The sequence below is a fragment of the Actinia tenebrosa genome, unplaced genomic scaffold (assembly GCF_029948245.1).
Source record: "Actinia tenebrosa isolate PJP-AT-01 unplaced genomic scaffold, QUT_ActTen_1.0 PGA_scaffold0__85_contigs__length_37466705, whole genome shotgun sequence".
Classification (NCBI taxonomy): domain Eukaryota; kingdom Metazoa; phylum Cnidaria; class Anthozoa; order Actiniaria; family Actiniidae; genus Actinia; species Actinia tenebrosa.
Window position 1 is genome coordinate 29911719 of NW_028292569.1, and position 26752 is coordinate 29938470.

The 26752-nt window shown below is 39.2% G+C and overlaps 1 protein-coding gene across 1 annotated transcript; it reads right to left on the minus strand.

Annotated features, from left to right (window-relative positions):
- Positions 1-1168: 1168 nt before the first annotated feature.
- Positions 1169-26752, minus strand: LOC116299484 (uncharacterized). The gene is given in 32 exon segments (XM_089026071.1): positions 1169-1713; positions 2165-2939; positions 3507-4049; positions 4162-4392; positions 4594-4691; positions 4843-5025; positions 5550-5566; positions 5568-5745; positions 6125-6561; positions 7199-7542; positions 7661-7809; positions 8492-8866; positions 9802-10583; positions 10916-10975; positions 11483-11660; positions 12266-12570; positions 12979-13430; positions 13865-13893; positions 17018-17150; positions 17789-17991; positions 18318-18495; positions 18861-19077; positions 19563-19833; positions 20495-20619; positions 21266-21413; positions 21904-22556; positions 22850-22912; positions 23580-23739; positions 23830-24566; positions 24876-25194; positions 25845-26442; positions 26717-26752. Coding segments are annotated over 32 exon segments (9012 nt in total). The 3' UTR covers positions 1169-1678.

Below are 26752 nucleotides of genomic sequence, written 5' to 3' on the forward strand. Positions count from 1 at the left end.
CGTACAATTTGGAATTAATAGACACTCGTGATGTTTTGAAAGTTCTTTAATTGCACTTGCCTTTCTCGAGATCGTGCGATTTCCTATACTAATACAATATATATGACGCGAGTATATATTGAGTGGGATTCATGTGATAACTTACCGATACCGAAATCACTCGCGTAACTCAAGGGCGGATCCAACAGAGGGGTCCAGGGCTGCGGACCCCCCTTTACAACTCGTTGTTTCCCCTTTTTTAACATACGATATATTAAAGAAAATTTTCTATTGAAAGTCATGACTCTTATGTAGGTTTATAAGTTTACAACAAATATAGCGGTATGTATGACCTCAAAAATAACGTCATTGATTGAATGTACTTTTTGGACCCCCCTCAAAAATATCCTGGATCCGCCTTTGAAACTAGACAAATGTTACCTCAGGTGGTCACACACGTGCCCAATACGAGGGCGTACAATAACACGAGCCGATCTATTATTTTTGGTGCGTTCGTGGGAAGAGCAAAGTTTGCATTCCTATATTACATAAATTTGTTATGCATACAAGAGGGGGATATTGTTTTGAAAGAAAGCATAGTTTAAGGGGCTTCGACGAAATTTAAGTTTAGTCCTCAAGTGCCTGGGCCGGTAAAAAAAATAAGGTTTTTGAGGAGAACCCTTCATCCCCAATGGTTATGGCCGCCGGTGGTCACACAACGCTTTCGCGGTTTTGTGTAGATGGCCGTCACTACACCTAGAATTCATGATTTCTGAAGCGGTAGGTAGTAAATGCTGCTCTTTCTTCAGAAAAATCCCTCAAATTTGCTAAGTATTGATGTCTCAAACGGCTTATAAAAGATTTGAAAAATATTATTTTATTTTTGGCAGTCATTTACTTGCTAATTTATGCAAAAACGATCCTTTCTGAAACAGCGTATTTAGGCATATTTGATCGATCGTAGAAGCTTAAAAACACATTTACCTAAGAATTTTTTTCCACAATCTTGAACAATATCATCTTGACATCACATACATTGAAAATCTCGCTTTTCCGTTGTATCGGCCATGGTAAAATTCTCACTTGTTTTGAGGGTACTTTTAAGCTCAAGAAAACTGTGTCTTGCAAATAATTCTTCCAGAAATTCTTCGTTACAGCTACATGTCTGAAAATCATTGTGAGGCATATAGAGATACCATATTTGAAGTTTATTAGGTTAGAAAGGTCAAGTATTGATTGTATTTCGTACACGAGATCGGTGATTTATCTCTATTTCAGAGTCGTCAAATTAGCATATTTGCCTACCTGCATAAAAATTCAAATTTCTCCCGAACAAAAAAGAATTTTGCAAAACTAAGTGCACAGGGATTAATATCATATGATAGGGTATCTAACTTCAAAGTATGAACAAAATCGATTTTTTGACTGTTGCCACGAAATTTCGAATTTGTCTGATTTTTACTGACAGCCGCTCTTAATTGTCCCAATTGGCTGCTGGAAAGTCTATCAGATTGCTTATTTCCACGTAGTCCATCGATTGGGAAATCTTACCTAGGCAATTCTATTACCAAGTTGACTAAATAGCTTGGGAAATGGGAAGCAGGATTGTGCAGGATTAATAACTCTTGTTTATAGTATTAAAAATTTGCTTGTTTGCAGCATTGTTGATATCTTGGTTGAGGGTATACGCTACGTGGATTCAAGTTTCGACTGCTTCGTTGTCATTGCCATTGACTGTAAATCAAAGAGTAGCTGAGTTAGTACGTTTGTTTTAGAAAGAGTTGAAGCGTTTTGGTGTGAGGAGGGTAAAGAAAACTATGTTTAATTTCTTTTGGAAAGCATAAGATGTGCAGTTATTCTTCCGAGAGTCTTTCAAAGCTGTATGTACAAGGATAGTAGAAATGTCGTTAAATTGTCTATATGAAAATTACAGAAGGAATGAAAGAAGCCAAAAGGAAGGAAGGAAGCAAGGAATGAAACTTTACTTTTAAGTGTCTAGTCTTCAAGCAGTTCACAAGTATACCACTCATATCATGGACCTCTTGCTAAAACTTGAAACAAACTTCATCTAATTCTGTTTTTTTTTTTCGGTTTAGTGGGAATCACATTTTTCTGTCAAAACGCGCACGCTCATAGAATATATATTATATATAATACATACATATGTCGTCTATAGAACTCTTACCTTTTCGCCGGTTCGCCGTTTCTACATCGTCACCGCGAAGCTGTGCTCTTGAAGATTCTGGGGGTATTTTTGATTCTCTGTTCTTCTTCCTGTGACATACTACGACGATTATGACAAGGATAATCACACCCAAAACACCACAAACAACGGCGATGATGATGATTTTCGTCTCCGTTAGACCAGGTTTAGTCGTAGCTGATTCTGGAGCAGGAACAATGGGCTTGCTCTCGTCCTTTGTCCAAGAAAACGATACTGGGTCTGCTTTCAAGACGGTTCCGTCGGAAAGAGTTACCGAGAAGTTACTATTCTTTACTGCTGCCTGTAGGTTACTTACAGCAGCATCCATACTGGCGCCAGTATCCGATGGACTTGGTATATAAGCAAACATAACGATGATGCTAGCCTTTGAAAGGGTTAGGTTAACAATGCTTGATTCGTTAACCTTCATAACTGTCGCTATTGACTTCCTGACATCGGCCTTGAATTGTGCCTCTTTTGCTGGGGTAACCAGAGTATCATAATCCCCAACCAAGGCAAACTGCGCTCTTCGAACAGTAATTGGTGGATCAGTTGGACCTGCTGTTGTGGCAGGGGCTGGTGTCGTGGTTGGTGCTGGTGTGGTTGGTAGGCTGTCAACCTGGAATGCAGCAAGATAACTGACCTCCGTACAACTACACTCGATGTACTTTGTACCATTATCGCCATTTACAGCAGTAGGATTAGTCACACAACCACTTGCAGTCCACGAGGACTTTCCAGAATCCCAGCGTTTGCACTAAAGAGAAAAAGAAAACATCCTAGTTAGGCTAACCAATAAATTAACAAAATCAGAATTGCAACTAACTAATGTACTTATTATTGTTAGCAAAACTGACAAACTATATTGACATTAATAAAAACTGATGGATGTAGTTTACTAAAATGATCGTTTAGTCATCTACTTTTTAAAGTAGCACGATCTGCAATCACGTGCATTTATCTCTATTTACGTGCAGTTGTAGAAAGTATTGTATCAAATTGAGCTAATAGTCGCAGTATATGAGGCGAAGTCTTGAACGGGATTTGAACCCGAGCCCTGGCGATTCCGCTGCCATGCTCTAAACACTGAGCTACCAAGTCTCATATGAAACTTCAAGGACACATTAGGTGGGTTTATCGGCCCGATAAGAAAGTTATCTATGTGTATGAGAATATAATATATTGTACTGCGGTTGTAATGTATCAAATTGAAATGATCCTCGCAGTATATGAAGCAACTTATGCAGCTGCAAATGGAAAAGTGGCTATAGAATATATCACTAAAGCGTTTGAATGCTGGACCTTAACAATGTATAAAAGTTACCTGGAAGTATGTTTCATTAGAAAGCGTAGCATTCTCCAGGACGGGTAGTTGATAGGCGACTGGGTTCGATAGAGTACTGATGGATATAGCTGCATAGGTCTCAGGGTTGTAGATTTTAAAGTCAACGACGTTTGTCAAGGTCTTATTATTGGGTGCGCTGCTTAACAAGTCGTAGATTTGCTGTGATGTAATCAAACATACTCCACTGCAAGTTGTTTCTGCCGCGCAACTCCAAGACGAATACGTTGTTTGTAAAGAAACTCCAAGCTTGATTTTGGCACTCTTTTGAAGACTCGATGGGCAATCGTTGCAAGCCATATCAACGAATACTGTATCTGCGGTTGCTAATGAATTCTTTTCGCTTCGAAGTACCAAAAGCTTGTCTTTAACAACAGCCGCGGGCATACCCAGTACTAGACCAGCACAAATCTTAATACCACTCGACTCCACAAGGGAAAGCACCGATGCTTTCGTGGCCATCGTATTAGAGTCGTAAAAATTTGGATCGATCAAGTTGCTCACCAGAGAAATTGTGGTTTCAGCCTGTTGACATAATGAGAATCTTGAATTTTTGATACCGATCCCTTTTATCTTTGTCGATATATGTCTATTATTTATGTCATTATGAATGAGGTGTTCACACAAAAATACGAACCTGAGACACGGTGTAAACTTCAACAGACGAACTACTCGCAACATCTCGCCTTCGCCTTCGTTTGCTAGAAGAGGCTCCAGTTTCAATTCCCAAGATTGTATCTTTTATGTTGTTCTTGGGGCTGTCACTCATTGCTGATCCTCCGCTAGTGATGGAACCCATAGATTCGTACATGACGCTCTTTGCTGCTGCGTCATCAGCCACACCTCCGTTTTGCAATATCGAAAGAGTCTGAAACATAAATAATTAAATTCGGTTTCTTGTTGGATCAATACTTATATATGGATACATGAATGCAATATAAAAGGACAAGGAATTTCCCATGTATGGTTTGTATTGTCTATTGTGCACATAAAGCAGTTCCGCTGTACTGGTACGTCTTTCCTTCGTGACATACATGATAACAGAAACAAAATAAACACATCTACTTACACTGCCAGCAAAGGCTTCCTTCATTTCAGTCACTGCAGAGGTTTGATTAGGGTCCGATGAGTCAGATGGTAAAGCTGACAACAGGGCGCCCATACCACCTGTAAAGTCAATTGGGCAATCAATTAGTTGTTTTGGCCTAGAATTGGTCATCTTGATGGCGACCCCAGTTACTAAACGTTTTAAGTTATTGCAAGCAGCCTCTTATCTTTAATTCTGTTTCGTTAGAAGCTGATAAACAAAAGTTCTTACCTAAAGCTGAGTTCCAGTCTGCACTCTCAAAGGATTTAAGGATGTCGTTCTTAGCCTCTCCAAGGAAAGCAGTGGTGATGACTTTAGGCATGACTGTGATTGTTGCTGTCTGTCTTGTCACAGCACCCAAGGCATCCTTACAGTCCACGAATACAGTCAAGGAATTGCTATTGGACTCATCACCTGTAAAATGTAATAACATATGTTTAAAGTACTGTCAATAACGGAATGTTTCTCCTCTGAGGAAACGATATATACCACAGGGTGGCACAGGCAGCATCCATATATCCATATATCGCATCCATATGTGGATATCACGTAATCATTCACGAATCACACACATTTCAAGAAAAGAATCACGCGTAACTGTAAACCTGAAGTTCACGAATCACGCTCTACAGTTTGATAATTTCACGTGCCACGCTCTACATTTTGCTATCATTTCACGCGTAACCTCTGTGCCACTCTGCTATCATCAGAATCAAATACAAACAACAATTATGTAGGAACTCTGCGTATTAAAAATCATTTTTAGTAAAAACGAGAATTTTGAACACTCTACTTGCAAGCTCAAACTAACGCTGTTCTCCTACAAGTCAGTCCTTCTCAGTGCAGTATTACACCTCATACACTTGCAGTCTTCTTAAGACTTTGAGGATTCGCGCTCATGGATAATATGTGTTCAATGTAAGTTCTTTGTTCTTTACCTGGTGGAAATTTGATACTCTCGACTTCGTTCGAACAAGCCCAGCAATTTTTCTTTTCCTGAACTTCCTTTCTTAAAGTACCCAAATTGATATTTCAGTGGCAGGTCAGCTGGATCGTCAGACCAGCCTTCAGAAGCACTTAACGTGTAGGTTGTCACCATTGCTGTGCCATTGGATGGAGAGATATCAAGAATTCCTGTTGATATAGAAGTTTGGTTTTGATTGTTAGTAGGAATTCCTTTTGGCATTTGTTCCATATCGTGGCATAGGAAATAGAGCACAAAACCCTTCCTTTCTTAGAAAAAAATCGTTTGTATATTAATTATCTTTTTCTAGAGAGCCGAAAATTTTAGAAAATTATAGAAAATCCAGGACTCACAAAAATTCTGTTCGACTTCTTTTCTCTTGTCGTTTGACAAAAGCTTTCGCGCCACTTTGCGCGCGCTCGCCCCTTCCCCATTCACATATGGTATAAACGTTATCATATATGGCATGATGAGCAAAAGGTGTTCATATCCAAGTATAAAGAAGGTTAAAGAATACTCAGTTCACTTTATGATGAGTAAATGACCAACCTTGTGAAGGAGCAGCATTAGTAGTGATGATCGTTTCTCCAGCAGCAGAAGAATCAGCGTGAGCAACAGTTACTCTAAATTTGTAATTCACACCATTGGCAAGAGTGTTTGCAGCAATGACAAGTGCAAAATTTTTGGACACTCTACTCTTGCCACTCTTCTTCTTGAAAGTGAAGCTCAGTGGTGTCAAGGCAACACCGGAAGTGGTGAGATCTATGAAACCAAAACCATCTTCCTCTACACACTCCCAGCTTACGTTGTTAGATGGCATTGTGCTCTTGGCGACTGCTTTGATGATGACAATGGAGGTTGGGTTTTCCTTGGTGTTCGCCTGGGGTCTAATTTCGACGTCTGGAGGAGAACCAGGTTCGACCTTAATGGTAACTGATTTAGAAGCCTTTCTAGATCCTTTGTTGTAGGTCATTGTGAACTTGTATCTAGTATGGAATAATTATTCATAGATTTAGACTACATATAAGGATGAATGTAACGAATGGATTGGTGGTAAAAAGATAAGTGGATTTAATGTAAGTCAATGGATGGATGGATCGGTGGACGTATATATGTAGTGTGTAAAGATGGATGGAAAAAGGAGTGGTAGATAGATGGATGGATGTAGTGTCTGTAAATGGATGGATGAGTAAATGGATTCACAGATGGATGGGTGGATGAATGAGTGGGTGGCGGGTTTAGTAGATAGATATTTTACGTGTGTAAATGGATAGATAGATGGTGGTAATTGATAGAAATGGTTTAAAAGTTGAATTGTAGTTCAAAATTGGTAAAAAATACTCCATTTTAATGTATGTATTGAAATGCAATGAATTTGTTTTGAAATATGTTGATAATGATATGTATTATGGGCATGTTTTATTACTCACTCTTATTCATGAAATAGTAATTCTTTTCTTAAATTTATTTTAAATTTTAAATCTATTGAGTCACATTTTTATATTGTAAAGCGTCTTTGAACTTAAGGATATCGACGCTATATAAATTTTTCCTTATTATTATTATTATTTTCTACTGTCATACACCACAATCGTTCTACACCGTTGGAACCAAAACACTCACTTGCTGTTTGCCTCCAGATTCGATCCTACATTAACAGTAATTTTTGCAGTAGAGGAAAGAACAAGACGAATTTTTCGGGCAGCATTTGCAGGATCGGGAACAAAACAGGGATCCCCACTACTATCCGCGCACTCCCAATTGTACCATTCTGAATCTGACGAACCATCAGGATCAAACGACTTTCTGCCATCTAGCGTTAGTGTAGACGTTGCCCCGACAACCCGATACGATCCACCTCTTATCTTAGCAACGAGGGGACCACTTTGAACGTCAAGAACTATGTTTTTAGTAGTGGATAGGGTTTGGTCGGATGCCATGGCGGCGGTGACAGTCAGTGTGTATCGCTACAAGAAGCAACATAATGAATTGTTAGTTGGACTTGGTCTCTAATAGGATGAAATTCAATTCTGGATTGATAAGTTTTTATCAAAGATTGGAGGAGATTTAACAACTACTACTCACTCTTCCTCCCTGTAGCGTTCCTTTCTTGATTTTCAGCCTTGGTTTATCGGTAACTTTGAGGTCAATTCCTACGGCATCAATTTCCCAATTAAACAAGACATTGTTTGCCACACTGTTGGGGTCCAGACATGGAGACAATATTGCCCTTGCTATAAAGGAATGAGAAAGAAATTAGTATACAAAATCTAGGCTTCTAGTCTACTGAACCATTGCCGAGTTGCATATCGAGTGGGAGGACTGGGGAGAGCGGACAACTGTCCACCAATGTATGAAATTGTATAATATCATTGAGTTTGACAAATGCAGCCCGATTTTTAACAAAATGAGCAAAAAAAAATCAATGTAGAGATTCATGGCATCATTTTCACGATTGACCGGTTCCGACCCAGTCCTCCCACGATATAAACCTTGGCATCGCATTCGTGAAAGGTAAAGCAAGACTGTTCATGGAATATTTGTGACACCTATCGGTTTCGAGAAGCAAGGAGGACCCAGAAATTGTAAGACAATCCAGAAAAATAAGTAAAAGCTAAGAGATGATTAATAGACCCCTTGCAGCACGTCCGAATGCAGCTCAGTATCCAATTCTTAAGCAATTGAAATTCTTTTGTTTTGTCGTCAAAATTGAGCTGCTTTGGCGACACATGCAAGGGGTCTGTTGCCAAAATGACTATTAATTACCCAACATTTGTGTGAAGCATGTCTCCCTGCCCCTAACACAGTAGAACCATTTTATATTTTAATTCACTGAACGATGCATTCATTCAAGACATTGAAGACTTTTATATGACACCTATCACAATTTTGAAATCCAATCCAATTGAAACCAACCTTGTATCGTAACATCTCTTGATGCCCTGACTTTTCTACTGGCTTGTCCTGCTGCAAGTATTGGTAGCTGTTTGTTCTCACGTTCCACCACCAGACTGGCATTCTCGCTCACTTCGCCAAGAAAATTTTTTACTTTAACCGTAAATTCATACTTGAAGCCAAGCACAAGATTGTATCTGCCAAATGCCAGTCTAGGACTAAATGCAGGAAGACCCGCTAATCTAGCTTGAATTGAACTTAGGTCTGCAGTAGCGTTTGCGGTTAAAGCTCCACTGTCTTGATCCGCTGCCCAGGCTACGCTCCATGTGAAGTTCAGCCGTCGACCACGAGCCCCGGAAGACGCAGACGCATCTAATCGTATTTTTGCGCATGCACCTAAGGACATACAAAAGATCAAAAGAATTCAATATTTCAATTTTCAGGTTTTTGTCTTTTTGTTAGTCGATATTTAAAATCTCAGACGGTTTTAGATTTGATGGACGTGCAGCGCCCGGAGTTGTAAAACAAAAACTTTTTTATTTATACACGGTAGGCATTAAAGCTAAGAGCTTGTGGGGCCGTGTATCCTCCATACACACTCCTTATTTACTACATTCGAATATTCATACACACAACTCTCAACTCACATGTTGATTTTTACGGAGGGAGGAAAATGGAGAACCCGGAGAAAATCCTCGTAGCATAGGAGAGAACAACACATCAAACAAACTCAATTCACATGTGGCGACCGCAGGGCTCGAACCAGTGACCCGTTGGACTCACAGCGCTGAAAGACGACGCGTTAGCCGAGAACGCCGCCCATGCTACCCATATGTCCCGTTGTATGGTTCGCAGAAACGTGAAAGCACTCTGACCAAACCGCTCTTTCCCTGCTTTGGAATTTATCATACCGTAAACGTGCTTTAAGTCAGCACCGTTCGTTACCCACTCATACGAAAACTGAGTACCGTATTTACTCGATTAAGCGCCTCATATGAGAGAAAAAAAATCTTATAAAGAGCACCGCCCCCGCATAAGCGCCGCATACTTTCATTCTATCACAACAATGCAGATTTCAATCGAAGCATCATCAGACTGAATTGTTCGACAAGTCAAAATAAAAAAACAAGTACGGTACAAGTCAATCTACACCAGCCTCGGAAATTCATTCTCCTCGATTACGATGTCTTTCATATCGAAATGTGTAAATAACATACAAATGTTATGATTTTAAAAAGCGCCACCCCCAAAGTGCCGCAACCAAAACACTAAACATCCAAAGAGCGGAGTTAACTCGAGTAAATACGTCACACACGGTATATGGTACTTACCAGCTTTGTTAGGTCCAGATAGTCGAGCCTTGGGAACAATAGCTTTGGGTGGACCCTGAACGACCAACCTCTCAGTTCCACTTGCACGTTTTGTAACTTCCTCGAATTTTGCAGTTAATGAGCCGTTGTTGAATATCACGGAATCACCTGGGGCGACTGTTGGTCTGCCAAGGAGACTGATGAACATTGTGAGTGGCGTACGCAGTCTGCACTTGGCTCGGGTTCCGAAGCTAGAAATGGATGCAGCAGAGAAGATTCCAGAACATGAACGTCCCTTATGTTGGGAAGGCTTATTCATTGTTACAACCAAGGCCTGGAGGTTTTGAGAAAATGAAATGGCCGTAGGATATGGAGAATTGGCGAAGAAATGGAATCCTGGAGCTGAAGAGGGTACATTATTATCACCTTCTCCAAAAGACACGGCAACTTTGAGGTCAGCAGACTTCGGTACATTAGGAAACAAGCATTTGACTGTAGAGCTGTCTACGTACAAAGCTGGGGAAGAAAATTTCTTGTTTGAAATACATCTAATGTATCCAGTATCTGGAAAACCAGAGCCAGAGATCGTAACGTTAACGGATCCAGATTTAGCTTCAGTCTCGTTTGGTGTGATGCTAGAATAGCTGATAGCGCTGCTGTCATAGAATGTGAAGTTGTTCAAGGTGAAGTAATTAGTACTTAGGGCATCCAACTGGCACCGAAGTCTGTATGTTCCAACATTTATATTCACAGTTGAGATGACGAATCGTTTGTTTTTGATGTCTGCTCTGCCCAGGTTTTGACTGTGAAAAAATTAAGAGTCGTTTTTGAATGGATATTTATGAAAATAGGAAACTAATATCACCGTTATTATCAACGCCATTTCCATTCATCGCCACCGCCACCGCCACCGCCACCGCCATCCAGCATATTTATTGTAAATGAAACCTTCTCAAGCATACAAAAGAAATAACACTTTTTCTCAATAGATTTTGTGGTATTTATTTTGTATTTCCAATTTGAAGAAGGGTACATTCAAATAAATAAACCACATAGTAACCTGAAGAAGGATCAGCCTGTTTCGTCGTGTTGGTACTATCTATTTACCATGGATAAAAAATTCACCAAAATTCACTTAAGATCTTCACCAAAATTGGATTTTTTTCCTGTATTACCAAGAACGCAGTTTCCACATCTAAATGAAGAATAAACTGTTGTTAGAAGACAGCACTAAATCCCCGTCCGTGAAAAACAGGGTTTAATAAATACCCAGACAGACAGATGTGCTAATAAATTATCTAAAAAATCTTTGTTATTTTGTTTTGTCATGCAAAGTCGTTCAGCAGATCAACGCTCAACTAAGCATTGAACATTGCTTTTACAACTTAGCCTAAACTATCACGCGTCAGTCAGCTGTTTCAAGCAGATCAACTGGCAGTTCTTCCTCAAGTTGCGCGCACCCAGAAAACTACTCGAAATAGCTTAAAACTTAATTTAACGATGTGCAAGCGGTTAGCAGGGATTATATCGTTAAAAAAACGAATTTTATTGAAACTTCACTGCAAATATATAATCGACTAGGATTTTAGAAATTATTTGAGTCCCGAATATTTTGTTTAACAAAGACACATACAAAGAAACGGTTGAAAACGATTTATGATGATATTGCCATAATCATTAAACCGTTAATTAGTGTACTTACTTGTTGATTTTCGCGCCTCCAAAGCACGTCCCAGAGCAGTCTGTAAAATTTCTGACTTTGCCATACTTCTGGCAGACACCACAGTTATCTCTGAATGAGGTACCACAACCTCCGCCACAATCCTTACGGAAATTGAATTTTTTGCCTGTGGTGCGACCCGTACAATTGCCGCAGTGATCTGTAGATAAATCGAAGAAAAACCATGTCAACATTTACCAACCATTTCATTGAAAGGAATAAAAACCTTCGACTTTCATCAATATCTTGCAACAACCGCTGTGCTGATCAAAGTCAATGCCACATATCGAGTCCTGGAAAAATTTCTTGGAAGATCTAAGTTGGTGTAAGGCTAATTGATTATAGTAATTGGAAGTAAGCAGGCCGCAGTGTGTTGTATTTGTCTAATGATCTGGAGTGTTGGGTATGACTGAAAAGATTGGGTTTCGGGCAAAGGTTGATGGAAAGGAAAGGGACGATGTAACCGTTCCATGATTAATCATGCTGCAATATATAGACTCTTTGTACATGTGACGTCAAAGCAGCTCAATTTGGAGGAAAATACCAAATAATTTCAATCTCATGAGAATTGTTGTTCTCATGGAAACCTATTGTTATGTCTCCGCATACCGACTGACTTCAAGGGGTCTATTACTGAAGATATTTAATAAAAACGGGAGGTGATTCCACGAGGAGCAATCTTATCAGTTGGTAAGCTGGCTTTTCTTTCTATTTCCCCCTAACAACACTCCTCGTCATCTTCAATCTCTTAATTTAATAACCTACCAATGCGAGCTCCAGAAAATATGACACCATCACATCCTTTGCACCAGAGCCCGTCACCTCCACACCGACCACACACATCAATTCGACCGCGAGATCCTGGCTTGTTGTCACAACCAAAGCGTGCAGTGAATGCCGATGCATACTTGATACTAATCGAGGCATTCTTGTCCGTCGGGAAAAAGAAGTTGTGCACACCATCTGTATGGTTGTCGCTCTGGTCCCAGGCAGCAAGTAATACGTTGGCCTGTTTTCTGCCTTCAGTGTTGCTCCACCGTGCATCAGGGTCATGCATTTGGAATTTAAGGCTGCAAAAATATTGAAAATACGATTAAAATCAGCGTGGAATGCGCATTGAAGTCGTCCAATGAGTTATTGAAGTGCTCCCATCGGTCTCTTTTCTGAGGTTAAACCACATGACTGAAAATCCTTTGAGACATAAATACCTATAACGAAACAGCTGCCATATTGGTCGAATTAACGAGAGAAGTTAATGATGAATGATTTGTTATCGTCAAACAATGGCATAACGTAAGAAATGCCACATTAATTGATCATCACCTCCAACTCAAATATTTTAACTCTAAATTTTAATTGCCGGGTCCGGCCTGGGATTTCCGCGACCTTCCGTACGAACGTCTGATGCTTAACCAAGTGAGACAGCCGTGTGGCGGTTAAATGTAACGTATATTAATAGGATCCTTATTTATCCTCACCTCGACGTTGGCTTCAACAAAAGCACTTCTCCTCTTCCACTGGGTTTTCCGTTGATCAAAGTATTATTAAGGTTAACCAGTTTCCAGGATGATCCAGGTGTTTCATAGTAATAGGCCCCAAGACTACTGTTCTTAGCAAACACGATAGCGATACCAGGTACGTCCCCATCAACGTCCTCTATAAATGGTTTAGGCTTGCTAAACTTTGGAGGAGTTGAACTATACGGGATTGGAATCCTGGTAGTTATCTCACTGACCTTAAACCCATTGTATGGCGTCACACTAAGGTTGTATGGAATTGGTGGGAAATAAGTAATGAATGACGTCAGTATCGGAGCATCGTTTATGGGGATAACTTTACATCCCAGATTAATTGTCATATCACTGTACTGTACGAAGAATTTTCCACCGGATGGTAAAGTCACAGTGGCTGGGTCGTATCGCCTTGGAGGCTGAAATAATAACAACAAATAATTAATACTTGATTTGTCTTGCAGGAATACTTGTTAGCTACGTAGTGAAAACAGATTTGAAAACTTGATAATTGTTGAAGCATGAGAACACTGCTAGAACATTAATTTCTAATTCCATTTCGAAATCACTAACAAATCTTGCAATCTGATTGGCTAGAACTAAAACGTACGTAAACATTTTCAAATAAAATTTAATTAAATACATTTAAATAAAAAACAAAAACTTCTTGATTACTTGATTTAATATCATTTTAGTTTTTTCTTCTTTGGTTTAATTTTTTTTTAATTTAAAAACTTTTTGATTAAAAATATTTTATGACATGTGTTTATCAATTTTGCGCAATTTGGAAAAAAGAAATATGAATTAAAGTCTTGAAATATCAAAATTTGATTATAAGATAACCGGCACTCACCATTTCTTTTCCAGAAGTTTCCGCGGCAGCTAGGAACAACAAGAGACTCAATTAATGATTATCATGATATATAGTAGTGCTGTATAGGTGTGAGGACACGGATGGTGTTCATGATGATGATTGTGGCGATAATGGCAATGACAATGATGATTTTGGTGTTGTTGACAATAACAATGATGATTGTGGTGATGGTGACAATGACAATGATGATTGTGGTGTTGGTGACAACAACAATGATGATTGTGGTGTTGGTGACAACAACAATGTTGATTGTGGTGTTGGTGACAATGACAATGATGATTGTGGTGGTGGTGACAATGACAATGATGATTGTGGTGTTGGCGACAATGACAATGATGATTGTGGTGTTGGCGACAATGACAATGATGATTGTGGTGTTGGTGACAATGACAATGATGATTGTGGTGTTGATGACAATGACAATGATGATTGTGGTGTTGGTGACAATGACAATGATGATTGTGGTGTTGGTGACCATGACAATGATGATTTTGGCGTTCGCGACAATGACAATGATGCTTGTGGTGTTGGCGACAATGACAATGATGATTGTGGTGTTGATGACAATAACAATGATGATTGTGGTGGTGGTGACAATGACAATGATGATTGTGGTGATCGTGACAATGACAATGATGATTGTGGTGTTAATGACAATGACAATGATGATTGTGGTGACAATGACAATGACAATGATGATTGTGGTGTTGGCGACAATGACAATGAGGATTGTGGTGGTGGTGACAATGACAATGATGATTGTGGTGTTGGTGATGGTGACAATGACAATGATGATTGTGGTGATGGTGACAATGACAATGATGATTGTGGTGTTGGCGACAATGACAATGATGATTGTTGTGTTGGTGACAATGACAATGATGTTTGTGGTGTTGGTGACAATGACAATGATGATTGTGGTGTTGGTGACAATGACAATGATGATTGTGGTGTTGGTGACAATGACAATGATGATTGTGGTGTTGGTGACAATGACAATGATGATTGTGGTGTTGGTGATAATGACAATGATGATTGTGGTGTTGGTGACAATGACAATGGTGATTGTGGTGTTGGTGACAATGACAATGATGATTGTGGTGTTGGTGACCATGACAATGATGATTGTGGTGTTGGCGACAATGACAATGATGATTGTGGTGTTGGTGACAATGACAATGATGATTGTGGTGTTAGTGACAATGACAATGATGATTGTGGTGTTGGTGATGGTGACAATGACAATGACGATTGTGGTGGTGGTGACAATGACAATAATGATCGTGGTGGTGGTGACAATGACAATGGTGATTGTTGTGGTGGTGACAATGACAATAATGACAATGACAATGATGATTGTGGTGATGGTGACAATGACAATGATGATTGTGGTGGTGGTGATAATGACAATGACGATTGTGGTGGTGGTGACAATGACAATGATGATTGTGGTGTTGGCGACAATGACAATGATGATTGTGGTGTTGATGACAATAACAATGATGATTGTGGTGGTGGTGACAATGAGAATGATGATTGTGGTGATGGTGACAATGACAGTGATGATTGTGGTGTTGATGACAATGACAATGATGATTGTGGTGACAATGACAATGACAATGATGATTGTGGTGTTGGTGACAATGACAATGACGATTGTGGTGGTGGTGACAATGACAATGATGATTGTGGTGATGGTGATGGTGACAATGACAATGATGATTGTGGTGATGGTGACAATGACAATGATGATTGTGGTGTTGGCGACAATGACAATGATGATTGTTGTGTTGGTGACAATGACAATGATGGTTGTGGTGTTGGTGACAATGACAATGATGATTGTGGTGTTGGTGACAATGACAATGATGATTGTGGTGTTGGTGACAATGACAATGATGATTGTGGTGTTGGTGACAATGACAATGATGATTGTGGTGTTGGTGATAATGACAATGATGATTGTGGTGTTGGTGACAATGACAATGATGATTGTGGTGTTGGTGACAATGACAATGATGATTGTGGTGTTGGTGACCATGACAATGATGATTGTGGTGTTGGGGACAATGACAATGATGATTGTGGTGTTGGTGACAATGACAATGATGATTGTGGTGTTAGTGACAATGACAATGATGATTGTGGTGTTGGTGATGGTGACAATGACAATGATGATTGTGGTGATGGTGACAATGACAATGATGATTGTGGTGTTGGTGACAATGACAATGATGATTGTTGTGTTGGTGAAAATGACAATGATGGTTGTGGTGTTGGTGACAATGACAATGATGATTGTGGTGATGGTGACAATGACAATGATGATTGTGGTGTTGGTGACAATGACAATGATGATTGTGGTGTTGGTGATAATGACAATGATGATTGTGGTGTTGGTGACAATGACAATGGTGATTGTGGTGACAATGACAATGACAATGATGATTGTGGTGTTGGTGATAATGACAATGATGATTGTGGTGGTGGTGACAATGACAATGATGATTGTTGTGTTGGTGACAATGACAATGATGATTGTGGTGTTGGTGACAATGACAATGATGATTGTGGTGGTGGTGACAATGACAATGATGATTGTGGTGGTGGTGGTGGTGACAATGACAATGATGATTGTTGTGTTGGTGACAATGTCAATGATGATTGTTGTGTTGGTGACAACGACAATGATGATTGTAGTGTTGATGACAATGACAATGATGATTGTGGTGACAATGACAATGACAATGATGATTGTGGTGTTGGTGACCATGACAATGATGATTGTGGTGTTGGCGACAATGACAATGATGATTGTGGTGTTGGTGACAATGACAATGATGATTGTGGCGATGGTGACAATGACAATGATGCTTGCGGTGACGGTGACAATTGTAAAACAACCTGTAATGACATAGTATGTACATGTTAAGGTATACCGTCACCGTGGTTTTCCATAATGTTTTAATGGTGATTTAACCAGTCATAAAGCGTAGTCACAAGCAATTACGGTAAGATACATCGGCTACGATATGCCGCCTACAATCTAGCTTTATCATTTCCCAAACTGCTCTATTATGAAGGGAATGACAGATGGTCTGAAATGCGAAAACCTAAAACCAAAGTTCTTACCGTATTGAAAGGTTTGAGTGAACAACTTCTTGACGGCGTTTAATCCTTCGACATTTGAACCTTTTGCAATTAATGCATCGATTGATGACATAACCTTGGCCTTTGCTAGGAGCAGACTTCTTATTATCCAAGTCTTTCAAGACGCTATTGTAAGAATTTATGACATTCACACTGGCATTCTTGTCGTACAGGAGCTGTGGAAGATTAAATACCAAAAATAATAATACTAAGCCTTTGTTTAATATAGCGCTATTTCCATTTAGCCCAATAGCGCTTAACAATAATACACAAACTAATTATATATATATGATGATAATAAATAAGAAAAGAATACATGAAATAAAATTTAAGTCAAAAACCAAAACTAAATCAAATGTATGTGTAAATCATTCCTTAAAATCCAAATATCCTAATTTATGGAAAACTATGATATAAGCATTAATACAAAAAACAATAAATAAGATCAATATGCTAGACTAAATAGATAGATCTTTGGCTTAGATTTAAAAGAATCTAAAAACCTTGCATGGCGAAGACAGCCTAAATAAAAACAGAGCTAATGACATTTTTCCTATTTCCCCAAATTCCCATTTCCTCACATAGAATGAAGAAGGTGAACTCTATTTGGAAAACTGAGAAGTCTAAGATCATCGCCAATAGAATTTAAAACATTAAAAATCTCCATCTAATGGTAGGTTGTTGGAAAATTCCAAGTTCGTTTTGAGCCAAAGGTAGGGATATAGCGGAGAGGTTCTATTGCAAAAGACTTACAATATGGATGATTGAAGCAACATGGTGCGAAAACTGAAGAGCTCTGATAGGATAATCCATTGAGTATTTGACCAAATTAACACCAGCGAAGCTTGCATTGAACGGGCTATGATAATTGAGAGTTGGGACAAAATTGAAACTTGCCGAGATATCTTTTATGACTGGTTTGCCTCGGCTTACAGGAGGTACATTACTAAATTTTCCTGAAAAAAAGTTGATAATTCTGTCGTTGGTTAAAGGTCATCCCCTAATTGAAATATAAGGCGCGGGCGGATGGCCTGACTACCGTATTCATATCAGAATACAGAGACAAAGGAAAACACAAGGCTACACCTCGTGTTCCTAAGCTTGCTTCTCTCTTACTCTAAATCTTCCAGCGTGTTTATATCACAGTACAGAGACATGCGCGCGCATTTCATATTCAAATATATTTTTTAGCCAGATGACGCGCGCGCTTCCCATTTCCCGCCCTTTTGGAAATTCCAAATCAAAAGCCCAAATAATGTGTATTATTAATGTTTGTGCATACCTCGTCTGGGGTTGTTCTCCAGGCTAACAGCAGCAACACCGTATCGCGAGGTTTTCGCAAATTTGAGGGAATTAAGATAATACTGAGCAGAAGCCCGTTTCAAGAAAGGTAAAACGTCATCAGGAATGTTGCTCTCATGCGAGATATTACGAATCGTGATGTTCATTTTGTCTTCAAGCTGCAAAATACAAAATTTTATAAAAGAGTTTATAAGACATTTGTATTATAGCGTCATTTACTACGTCTACCAGAATCCCTTGTACACTTTCTTTTGTTCAGTTAATTAGCAACAATTGTCTTTACTATTCTCATGAGGAAATACAAATTTGAATTCAAAAAAATTCGCGAAGCATTTTGGTAGCGGTAGTCACGATGCAAACGGCCTATTACTAGTACGACTTTCCCACTCAGTCTTGTTTATGATTATCCTTATTATTCTTATTATCATTAGAGTTTTTTATTTTCATTGTCATTGTCATTGTACTATTTATTTGGCATGGATATGTGGATAAACGCAGCTATTTCAACAGTTGCAATACTCACAGAAATTTTATTAGGTCTGGAGTCTTCTTTGACCATGCAAGGCACATCTTTTCTGCCCAGTACTGGTGAAAGTTGATAAGCGAGAAGAAATATAGCAATGACGTCATCCGCCGCTCTTGCTGAGCTCGAAGCATCGATTTTTGCTCCTACTTTACCAGAAATGACTGTATAGTTCAAAAGTATGACACCGTGGTACGCTGAATCACTGGGTTTAAAACTAGAAATAGAAGCAAAAATGAACAAGATGAACGAGATGAAATAAGGCAAAGCATCATGACCACCATTAATAGCTCTTCCATTCTAACTTCCTTGTCTTTGCTCTTCTACGTGTTTTTTAGTTTACACTTCCTTTGCTTCATTTTTCTATCTGCTTTTCTTTCTTCCTTCCTTTTATTTTTTTACATATCCATTTTTCCCGTATCTCCGATGATCCCCTAAGCCTTTTCCCTCTTGTATCTCAACCTCTCTCTCTTTCGCTTCTATTTCTCGATTTTCTTGTTTTTCTCCTAACCTTCTATTATTTTCTACTTTCCTACTACTGATTTTAATTTCTCCTTTACCATTCTCTCTCTTTCCTCCTATTTCTTCATTTCCCCTCTTTCATTCCATCGTTTTTCAATTTCATCCATTCTTTTTCTTTGTACTCTCCATTCCTTCTTACCCCCCCACTCATCACAATTTACAACCAAAATGTTTCCTCACTTGATTCTCGATGTTTTTTCAAGTACGAGCGCAGACGATGGAGAAATACCACTGACTTCGACCCAAGAACTTCCGTCATGGTAGACCAATGAACCACTTACGTTGGAAATCGACGTAATTGCGATAGTGTTTCCAGATGGAAACAGAGAAGGAGTGATTGTCTGTAGTTGTTCAAAGTACCATACCGTTTTATAGACGATTTTGGATTGGGGTGGTAAGCAAGGAATGGTGTTATTGATACAGCCTCCAAGTATGGAACACTTCATTTGATCTGCAAAAGAAAAGACATTGTGTCAGCTTCACTGAACCATAGGAATCCCAACCTATTTTATGGTTGCTTGAGTTAATAAAGCTTGGTTCACATCTCATGACATGCATCTATCAAAAAAAAAAAACACTCATTGTACGCTCACTTTATTTTAATATAGTGAAGAAACTCAATTTTGAACTACACATAACACTCATGGTTGTGTATGTTGTATCTAAAACTAAGACATCCCTCGTGCTTTTATTGTATAGTATGTTTTAACGCCTGTCTTCAAAGCAAAAATCGAGTGGTAAAGGCAACTAAATACTAGCAGACAGAAGCGAGGAAAAAGCAACAAGAATCAAAATAAATTTGTTTTTTGAAACTATGAAATTAGGGAAGGGTGAGGGGGAACGGGAAGTGAGAGAGGGAGCGCCGGCCCGCCCCTTCCTTCTCCTCTCCCCCCTCCACCCCTTCCTCAATCTCCTAGAGTGCCACTACACAGGCTACTTAAAATTAGATTTACTACATGTAATCAGAATTTAGCCAATCTGCTATATATCTGCACACACTTGGTAGTTGTATTTATAAGCTTTGGTTGCCTGCGTAGTTAGCAATATAACTTCCCACTACCACCCCCTAGGTCCAGAACCCAATCAAATAACAATATAACACTGGTACTTACACGGTGGGCATTCTCCCGGTGCAAGACAGTAGTCTGAAGACCTGATACAGCGGCTGGTCTTGATACAAAACGTCTCTCCAACAGGACACTGCGAGCATGGAGAGCCTTTTGGAATACATTTACGACTGAGATAAAAGAACAAGTATTAATATAAAAACTATAAATACAGTGTGTGGACCATTCCACTCGAAATCCTTTGAGATGTGAATAACGATGAAAAAAACCACCATGTTGGTTGATCTAACAAGAGAAGCTAATGAGGAATGCTTTGTTATCGTCAACCAACATGGCGGCTATGACGTAACACGCGCATGCCTCATATACAATAAGCCCTGCTCAGGGCATTTGTATTATGGCATCATCAATTTAAAGAAACCTGGAAGACACTTTGGAAAAAGAAAAAAATTCGAAAAGCATTATTTTCAGAAAGGTGGACAAAGCAGCACAAAAGAAGTTGTCTTTTGTCTTAATGAGTGACTTTAAAAAAAATACAAACTAGGGAAAACGCGAAGATCACTCAACACCTTAACAACAACGATTACCTATTTTTACTTAAATATTCTCATCTCAAAATCCAGGAATTTCAACCAAACACGTGAAAGGGAGACGGTGGAAGGCAAAGCAGGTAATAAATGAAATATTGAAAACAGATTTTGATGAAATATTTGATAGGAATACCTTCGTTTCGCTACATATTTTTAGGAAAAAGGACCTCCTCAATCTACCCCGAATTCATTCCTGGAGGTTTGCCAAAGAACAAAGTATTTTTACCTTTTGTCGCATAAGTAAAATCCCTCATGGCATGGTTCTAATTTTCTTTCGAGACATTTTGAAAAGTTCTTGTTTGCTCCACACTTGAAGCCACCGTACAAGGTTTGTGGACAAAAAACCTTTTTTAGTTGGCACGGAAGAAGAAAACCTGTTGACCAAAACCACACGAGAAAGGTTAATAGAGAGTTACTTATTGAAATGATAGGACACCCTTTAAACGAAAGGTTAACGGAGAGATATATATCGAAATGGTACAACACTTTTCTTAGATTGGGGAATCAAGTTCTCACTTCTGGGGTCTCGGGTTTGAGTACCTGGACTCTACACCACCATGTGAGTAGAGTTTGTCAGGTCTCACTCTTCTTCATGGTTTTTTCTCCTGGTTTTCCGGTTCTCCACCCTCCGCAAAACCTTCTCTAAATTCCAAATCGATCTGTGAATTAGCCGCACCCTAACTTTAATCAGCTCAGGATTAACTTGTTTCAGGGTTTGGTAAAATTTGACGTCTTTTGAATTCTATCATTTATTTTCTGTTTTCAAGAGCATTGTGCATTTCCACAAAAATAAGCCAATGAAAGTAAAAAATATAAGACCACATCTCCATATCTCCCATCAAATAGAATAGTTTTACTACTAACCTGTGCCGTTGTAAGAAGCGCCAGTGAAGTTCAAGGCAGGGGAATCTTTACATGGGCCTCCCTTCTTTACACACGCGAACTGCTTTGGACAGAAGTCATGGTGAGGTCCACAAAATATATCAGCTGTTGAGATATTGTGTGTGGCATTCATAGCAAGAAGAGGGATGGGGATAGTGCAGTTGTCCATGTTTGAGATACACGAATATGATGCAAGGCAGAACTTTTTGCCAGCAGGACACGCCATTCCAAATGGACTAACACTGGTATTTCCGGCGTTCATCCAGTTTTGCAAAGCTCTCATGGTGCAGTTGCTTGAACTTGGTATGCAGCTCATCGTGAAGAGACAGAAGCTTTTACCTCCAGGGCAGGATTCACCCCAAGGTGACTTAGCAGACATTCCATTATGGTCCAAGTTAATACCACATGGTTCAGTTTGACATTCGTTAGAGAAAAAGCAGAATTTTTCTCCCCGTTTGCATTGCGGGATGGTGCCATTATTCTTTCTGAAGTACTTGGTCAGGTTTCCTGGTGCGTTCACAATCAATGGGCAGACTTCATGTAGCTTTCCACACGCATCGACCTGTTGGAATATTTTTCCACATAGTGTATCCTTACAAGCGTCCATCTTGCATTTCTCTCCCATTCTGATGCATCTGTATCAATTTTAAATCGTTTAATTTCAAATTTAAACATGAATAAACTATTTGCTGCAAAGGGGTCATGCATCAAACATTTATATGCAAGAAAGTTTCATTTTACATCTGAATCATATAAACCTATGAAATTATATGGTATTCAATCCCAAATAAGTTGATTCCATTCCAGACACTCTGCCCACAAACCTCTGACGTATTTCGGGTAAGCAGGCTTTTGTATCCGTATTCTTCTATTTACATAAAAAAGTTACAAAATTAGAGGTTACATAAAGCTTAGAACAGGCAGTTACCTATTGCGGTCGGGACAGAAAGTTTCTCCTGGTGGGCAGCAGTGATCAGAAGCATTGATGCATCTAAAAAAGCAAATTGTGAGATATTTAAACAAAAATAACAATAAGGTCATAGTTATCTAGGATGCCACTAGAATACGTAACACGATCATCAATGATGTCATTCTACCTATCATCATGAACGAATCCGTTCATCACCAATGAGTAGCTTCATGCACTGCAAAACATCATTATCTACACAACATTAAACAATAACCTCGACGATGTTGTCACCACCATCATTGACGCCATCGTCAGTTATACAGCATCATCATTATCTTCAATATTATTCACATTAATTTATCATTATTATTATCATCACCGGCAACCAATATCCAAAAGCAGGTAAAATGGCCGTGAGTGTAAAAGAGTGTTTAATTCTAAATTCTTTTCCGTTCGAAAAACTAAAATTAATGTTCCACTTTTCCATTCAAATTTTTTAAAACCTTTTTTGCAAGTGTTGGATTAATGCCACACCATAATGATGTTTTCAAATAAGATGTTTCTAGATTAAACTCTTAGTTATTTGTGAGTTCACAGTATTGTTGGCTTAATGACACAAGATGATACTGTTTTCAAATAATATTTTTCTAGTTAAACTCTTAGTTATTTGTGAGTTTACAGTAGTGTTGGCTTAATGATACAAGATAATACTGTTTTCAAATAATATTTTTCTAGATTAAACTCTTACTTCTTTGTGAGTTTACAGTAGGCAAATCGAGGCGCAAAACAACGGTACTTGGTGACATTTCGCGTAATCAAGCACTTGCCAAGAACTGGGAAACACTTGTCAACACCATACTTTTTACGTTGACAAAGGGGATTGGAAATCTTGCAGGCTTGCATCCAACCTTTGATAGGAAAAATATGCATGATTGCAAGGTAACAAGCCAAGATGAACGACATAAATAGAGGGTGATAATTGAGTAGTGTATGCTTACCGGTTCCTGTGTCGTTTACTCCAGTGTAGTTCAAATTAGGGAAAGCATTGCACTGACTTCCACCAGGGACGCATTTCAACTGATCGAGACAGAAATCATCGTGTCGTTTGCAGAGATCGTCAATGTGCGAATCATTTCTATTAGACGATCCGTTTACAGAAACGTTACCAGCATTTCCATGTGGAGTCATCAGGTTGTATTGGCATGAAGCATTGGCACTGATGCAACTCATCGTGGCAAAGCAGAACTTGGTACCAGCATTACAGACATGACCATTTGGACCATACGTCATATTACCGTTCGTTATCCATTTATATATTCTTCGAACAGAACAGACAGCCTCACACTGCATCGTCAGACCACAAAATGATTTCCCTCCAGGACATGACATTCCCCAAGGGGTACTAGGGTTTTTGTTTTTGGGGTTTGAACTGTTGTTGTGTGGAGTACTGCTGTTATTGGATGGTGCACTATCTAACGTACAGGGAGTACCAGAAGGGGTACATAAACCACTGAGAGGACAGTAGGTACCGTTGCTATGACAAGCCATTTGGTTGACTGCAGAAATTGCATGTGAGAAGGTCGAAGCGTTCCCATTTACTAGAGCATCACAAACTTTAAAACGGCCTCCGCAGAGATTGCTGGACTTGGAGAGCGTGTCCTTGCATGGGTCTGCACTTGGTGGGCAGGGGTCTGATGGACCTTCATAGGGACAGGGCTCGTGGAATGGAATGCATCTGTTGAATTCAAGAACAAATAGAGTCATTTATTGGTATTTATAACTCAAGTGATATAAACAGATATTTCCGTGCTTTTGAGGTTTTAATGTTCGAGTTCAAACCAAAGCAAGACAATCAGTTAACTATGGATAAGCTTAGTTTTGTACATGAAGCATGGTTGGTTCTTTTTTGTGTGTATCTTTAATGTAAAAGCTTTACTTTCAAACAACAACCCTATCGAGACTAATTATTTCTGTTAAGAGCCTTACTTTACTGGAATTTTGAAAGATGATCTGATAAATATTGTAACAATATTCTTAGTCTCACCTTCCATGTGAATGACATTCGTAATGATCGCGAGGACAGCAAGTCTCGTTGCTAAACATACATCTTCCGGCTCCTTTACAGAAGGTCTGATTAGCACCACAGGATGGTAACGTCGCATTTGGTGATGTTGCGTTTGGTGATGTTGCGTTTGGTGATGTTGCGTTTGGTGATGTTGCGTTTGGTGATGTCTTTGATGGTGATGGAAGTGGTTTTGTATGATTCTTTCCCTCACAGTGAGAGACTTTGGGAAAGCAATGAGCCAAACCAGCCAGGCTACGAGTGCACACACTTTGCCGTACTTGACAAAGCTGCTTCCAGCCTATCACCAAAACAAACGTTAGTAAGTTATTCTCCTCATAAGTACACGAGCTGAAAGTTAATTTTCAATGAGACAGATTTTCTGAATTGGGCATTGAGGTGCAGATGAATAAGAGTGTTTGAGAAAGTTCAAAACTTGGAAAATTTTTAACTTTAGGATGTAGGACTTGTAATTATCCCATTGTTTAGTAACTTACTGAATTATTTTTGTATTTAAGTCAAGAACTTTTATAGAACTTCCCTATGAAGTACTAATGGTCTTAAAGGAATGACATGCGGTTTTAAAGTCTATGAAAAACAATACGCCTTCCAAATCAAACTCTGATCCTTTGTCTATGGATCCTTTCCAGCCTATTCTCATAGCAGCTCATTTTGGAGGAAAAAATAATGAATTTCAGTCGGTTTAAATTGTGTCATCATCCGCTGGATGGGAATTGCAGGGTTTCGATCAGATGATCTTTAAATCTCATTATCTGCTCCAAATGGTGGTCAAACACTGACCCCTTTGTGCTGTCAACCACAAAGAATGCTACTCAAAGCGCGTGCGATGCAGCTGATGAACATTCTGCACAAAACGACAGAAGTGACGTCAAGTGAAAACAATCACTGCCAGGGGTCTAGAAAAACAGTAATCTAAGAGTTTTTACGTACCTCTCCCAGGGTCGGGTCGGTTAGTCATGTTTACAGCTGGAAATGCATTGCAAGTGCTGTTCATAGCAATGCACCCTCCTGTCTTGCCACAGAGTTTTTCTTTGTTCTCGCATGGCGACCCGGATGATGCATTGAAAGACACTTCACACGAAGCGTTTGCAGAAGCAATACAGCTCAATGTCGCTAAACAGAAGGTCTGTCCAGTCGAGCACGACTGTCCGTAAGGTCCATACGTCATGTTTCTATTTAAATGCCAATCGTATAGAGCCTTCAAGGAACATGTAGTGTTGACTGGAAGACATGACATCGAGATTGAACAAAACTCTTGGCCTGCACTGCAATTGGCTCCCCATGGGGTCACGTTTTTTCCAAACCGAGAAGCGACTGTGTCGACATTACAGGTGGAATTTGGTGCGAGACATTCTCTTGTCAAAGGACAGAAAACCTGACTACCATTACAGCGATTGGCTTCAAAAGAACGAATTTGATTAGATGCATTGCCATTCTCGATTGCAGTACAGATCTCATTGAGAGAGCTACAGATTCGATGCGCCTTTACTAATTCAAGACAGGCGTTCAACTCTGGTGGGCATTCATTCTAAATTGGAAGACAAACGAGAAAATTATTAAAAGATAAATTATGTATGTGTCCCTCAGTTTTACGGCTAAATCTTTTGACACTGAAATAAAGTTTATGTATTTACATATGAATAATGATATTTGTTCTTTGCATAAGAACATAAGAAAATCATTAAAATTATTCAAAGAAAAATTAGAAAAGTAAATGTAAAAAGATGTGTGGAAGCTCTAAAAAAAATTTCGCTAATCTCCATTGCAAAGTACAGCAGTGGCTCAGCTTAACGGGGTCGAACCGGCTGCTGAGCACGTGAAGCGCATCTGGCAGCCAT